Below are 5,040 nucleotides of genomic sequence, written 5' to 3'. Positions count from 1 at the left end.
TTGATGTTAAAATGACATTTTCTGATTTGTGACATTACTTTTTATGTACTGCTAAAACACTGCTGGTCACTTTCAGAAGTTGTAGTGAGTCTTTCTTTTCCAAGAAATGAATTATTTGTGAAACAAATTGGTTATATCATTTTCATTTTTAAATATTTTTAAATATAATTTAAATAAATTTTTCACACTTTAAGCAATATCGTATCGCATATTGAATATCGCATTTTTTAACAAGGTATCGCATATCACATTTTTTTTCAATATCGCACAGCAGTGAACCTAGTAGTGAACACACACCCGGAGCAGTGCGCAGCCAATGCTGCGGCGCCCAGGGAGCAGTTTGGGGTCTGGTGCCTTGCTTAAGGGTCTCACCTCAGTCGTGGTATTGTGGGTGGAAGAGAGCACTGTACATTTACTCCCCCCACCTACAATCCCTGCCGGACCTGAGACTCGAACCCGCGACCTTCGGGTTACGAGTCCGACTCTCTATCCATTAGGCCACGACTGCCCCAAATTACAATGTACAGCACTCAAAACATGACTGTCTATTTCCACTGTTATGAATAAACTAAAAGTGATAACAACAACGATTTTTAATGTCTCCCTTTCTGACTCATTATATGGCTGAACTACAGAAAATATTATTTATTAAACTGGATGCCATCTGTTGAATTTCCTGCCTTAATTCATTTATTGTACAATTTACAATATGACAATTCAGAGCTATTCATATATATGTCGTATAATTATATATAATTATTTAATTTAAATAATATTTATGCAGTATGCTAATAATTCATTTCAAATGTGTTTATGTACAGTTGAAGTAGCTCAGTGAAGGTCATCAGAAAAGCAAGATGAACACAGACTGTATGAACGTGTGTTTATGGGAATTTGTAGACTTCACGTGAATGAATAACTGGCAAGAACGAGACATGAATCTCGAGGAGCAGTTAAAGACAGCAGAAATGTGTGTACATTCGTGTGCGTTATTCATTTTCAATGAGAGGTGTAGGGATGGAAAAAGACGGAAATCTGGGATGGAGGGATGAAGGAGGTGAGAAAGGGAGGTGAGTGGAAGAATGAAAAAGCGAAAGCAGACCTGCTTCCTCATCCTCCTCATCCTCTTCCTCATGGTCAGAACTGGATGAGGAGTGATCGCCCGCGGCCGAGCTTATGGCGTTATTCACCCCACGGTCACCATACAGCAGCCCTGAAATACAGCAACCATCAGAGACAACAGACGGGTTCAGTACAGAGAGAGAGGACGAGAACTGAGCTGGAGTTCTACCCAAATCACACAAGGACACTAACATGACCCGAAAAGTAACGACACATGGTGGAAGAACGGAAAAAAGCAAAGAAAGAGACGAACGAGTGAGAAAAGCAAGCAGAATGATATGACAGACTCTCTGTTGACATACAGAATCATCTACAGAATCATCAGAAGAGGCGAGACCTGTCAGGAATGACACACCAACAATCATAATGACAACTGCAACAACTAAATACATTTAAACATAAATACACAACAATTAAAATAGCTGACAATGTCACTTTACAACGCTAACACAGCTTCTTTTTTGGGGGGGGTAATTTTTTTCAAATGTGAGGGCAAGATGTAAGGCTGCATGAAATCACAACATTGCTGTGATTTAGTCAAACTCTGCATCTGCTCTGAGTTTGGGTCGCTTTAACATGCATTTGGGAGGAAATGTGCGGCAAGCATCTTCCCAAACTAACAAAAAGCACTTATATAGGGCTGAACGATTTTGGAAAATAATCTAATTGCGATTTTTTTTTTACCAATATTGCGACTGCGATTTAATATGCAATTATTTTTTAAAGCCCAAATCAATATTGAGGATTTTCTTCCAATAGTTCGTGCATCATGAACCGTGAGTGATCTGCCTGCTACAGTATTTTTCTCTGTGCGTCCGTCTTCAAAGTCTTCAACGTCACGCCTGTGTTAACGGGCATTTACAGACTTCATACTTTCACATAGATGACATTTTGGAAAACGATTGCATTGCAACGCAGTTTGTGCAAGTCCAGAACAGAGACGAGTTGCTTGCAATAAGACAAAAAACGGACGGTGTCCGATCGCGTACGTTCCAGGGGAATATTAGGAACAGTAGAATTTGTTTATTTTTTCTTTGATTTGTTTCTAAAAAGTATCTAAAAAGAAGAAAAATAAAGACTGACATCTTTATTTAACCTAAATCTGTAATTACAGTTAATTCATATACATATCATCTTGTAAGCATGTAATAATTATGACAACATAAAGCACTGACAAATAAGTCTGGTGTAAACATTAATATGAAAGTCAGTAACAAATCACACAAACTAAAGTAGATTGCAGAAATATAAAAACAAATCTGTTGCTTTACCACACTACTTTACTATTACTAAGGTAATTCAAAATCACTGTAATAAACATATGTAAACATGTGAACTGCACTTTTTAAACACTGTCTGTTAACTTTAGACAGACTTTAAATAAATAAGAATATATATTACCTTATTATATATATATTATAATAAGGTCTAAGTCTTCAGTAACGAAATGCACTGTAACTGCTTGAGTAATTTCCATGTGCCGTTTTGAAGTACGTTCATATATACGCTTTCAAACATACCGCGTGTAGCGTGCCAGGGTTGCCAGGTTTTCACAACAAAACCCGCCCAATTGCTACTCAAAACTAGCCCAATCGCGTTTCAAGGTCGGTCCACCAGTAAAATTCCAGGGGGTAAAATACAAAATATTTGAACACACCTCTTTACTCTCGCGTGTCACGTGACAGAGTGTAATCGCAACCTCTGCGGTTGAAAAATCGTGTTTTTTCATATCGCGATATTATCGCAAATGCAATTAATCGTTCAGCCCTACTTATAACCCAGCTGTTGTCAAAAAAAAGAGAAGCTTTAAAGGCTCCCTGCGATTTCACTTCCACATAAAAGCTAGATTAACGTTTGAAAATTAAGAGAGCCATACATATTAGTGCAATTTTACAGCTGTACCGTAAGATATATATATTCTTTATTAGATTTTTTATTCTTTTTATTAAAAATCTGAATAGTAATATTTTTTTATTTTGTTTATTTATACAATACAACTATTATTATTATTATTATTTTATATTCATATAGATTTATAATTATAACATTTTTGAAAATGAATTAAGGCAGCCATAATACTGTATTAGTACTGTAATTAGCACTATTAATACTGAATTTTACAGTTGTATTGTAAAATAAAATTATAATATTTTTCTTAAATACTTGATATTTTTATTTTACAGTGAAATATTACAATAGTAATATTTCTTTTCATTTTTTACTAATAAGAATTGCTACAAATAAGAAATATTATTATTTAATAGTCATAACGACATAGCCATAAATAAAAGCATTGTAATTTCAGTTACTGTAAAATACAATTATAATTATTATTATTTTTCTTAAATACTAGATTTAATTTTTACAATGTAAAATTATGAAAAAAAAAATATTTATTTTGTTTTAATTTATATTTTGTAATAATCATCATCATGATAGTCATCATCATTCATACTGATATATATAATCACAAATTTTTGACCAAATTGTGCAGCTCAGCAAACTTGGAGCTTTTTTTAGCGCATTTTATAATTGCAACTGCAATTTTTATCAGAAAATCACAATTCGTTTTTCCCCCCAAACGGAGACCTAGCAAGCTGTGTAATAAGATGCATTTTTTTAATAAAATGCTGAATAAATGTAAAATATATATTATTTAAATAATGGACAGATAAATTAATCAATATAGTTCAAGTGATAATCAGCATAACAATACAAAAGACACACCAGTAATGTCAAAACACAGTCTACTGAAAGAAATAAAACAAACGACTGTTGGTTCAAGTGTGAAAGCGGATCGTTTGTACCTGGATGGTGTTGTGGTGAGGAATGCACAGAGGTGCCTGGGGTTCCTGAGGGCGGCCTCTCTTTATCAGGGCCCTGTGAGTTAGGAGGGCCCGCAGCGTAATGATGGCTCATGGGATTGTGGAGGTTTTGGTCGTAGTGTTGTTGAACTAGAAATACATCAGATAATACACAATCAATAAAATTGATCCAAGCATGTTACATGTGTTCGACTGCATTCTGTTGCATGAACATACATAATTAATTCAAACCGACCTGCATTTGATTGGCCGTTGACAGTGGCTGTTTGGCTAAGAGACGGGGCTCCATAGCCCGGGTGAGCTGGTGTGGGCGTGGCCACGATCCCTTGAGAATACTGTTGCAAAGAACTCTGGGTAGGTGGCGGTGGCATTACTGAAACAATGGGTGGCTGCCCAGCGCCGGTTTGGGAGGATCTCAGCGTGCCGTACTGGCTGCTCCCAGGGGCTGATGGGTAAGAAACTATGGGGTACAGTGGGGCGCCGAGGTTGCTGCCGCTGGACGCTGGCACCAGGCTGGGCTGCAGCTGCTGAGGTTGGGGTTGAGTTTGCCCCTGTGAGGGGTGACTATAAGCCTGTCCGTAATATCCAGCTGGCATAGCGTACGGCGCAGTCTGCTGGAATGACTGTACCAGGGCGTTTGAGTACTGATGCGTTCCTGGTGCTGGATATGGCGACGGCCCTGAGCTGTTCTGGTAATAGTTCCCACTATAGTCTGTGCTCGAAACAGGGATTTTGCCGGTGGGAGGAGCGCTGTGTCCCGCCACGGTGGGGTAAGCAGTAGGCGGAGCAGAACTATAGTAGCTGGATGCAGGATATATGGCAGGGTACATCTGTCCTGGACCTGGCAAAAACAACATGAATTTGATTTGTGCTTTCAACATGCAAATGAGATGGAAATGTGACACATAATCATTAGACAAATCACATGTTTTATACAAATTGACCTGTAAAAAACAACAGCAAGTGAAACCTGCATCAATTTTCATTTCGTTTTAAAAATAAGTGATGGTAATACCACAATACTGAATGATTGAAGCTAAATACCTCACACACACACACAGTATATATATATATATATATATATATATATATA

General features: G+C 37.2%; 1 protein-coding gene across 2 annotated transcripts in view; it reads right to left on the bottom strand.

Moving 5' to 3' along the window:
* LOC107731363 (protein transport protein Sec24B-like) overlaps positions 1-5,040 on the bottom strand; it is a 31,400-nt gene that overhangs the window by 24,695 nt on the left and 1,665 nt on the right. Inside the window, exons 2-4 of one of the 2 annotated variants that reach the window (XM_016542423.1) lie at positions 4,183-4,788; positions 3,930-4,076; positions 1,103-1,213 (exon numbers count right to left, since the gene is read on the bottom strand). In XM_016542423.1, the coding sequence (XP_016397909.1) occupies positions 1,103-1,213; positions 3,930-4,076; positions 4,183-4,788 (864 nt within the window). The remainder of the gene's footprint in view (positions 1-1,102; positions 1,214-3,929; positions 4,077-4,182; positions 4,789-5,040) is intronic. The other variant, XM_016542424.1, reaches the window with a different exon arrangement.

The sequence above is a fragment of the Sinocyclocheilus rhinocerous genome, unplaced genomic scaffold, assembly GCF_001515625.1.
Source record: "Sinocyclocheilus rhinocerous isolate Xijiao unplaced genomic scaffold, SAMN03320098_v1.1 scaffold939, whole genome shotgun sequence".
Classification (NCBI taxonomy): domain Eukaryota; kingdom Metazoa; phylum Chordata; class Actinopteri; order Cypriniformes; family Cyprinidae; genus Sinocyclocheilus; species Sinocyclocheilus rhinocerous.
Note: the sequence above shows the minus strand (reverse complement) of the source record. Positions and strands in the feature narration are given on the sequence as shown.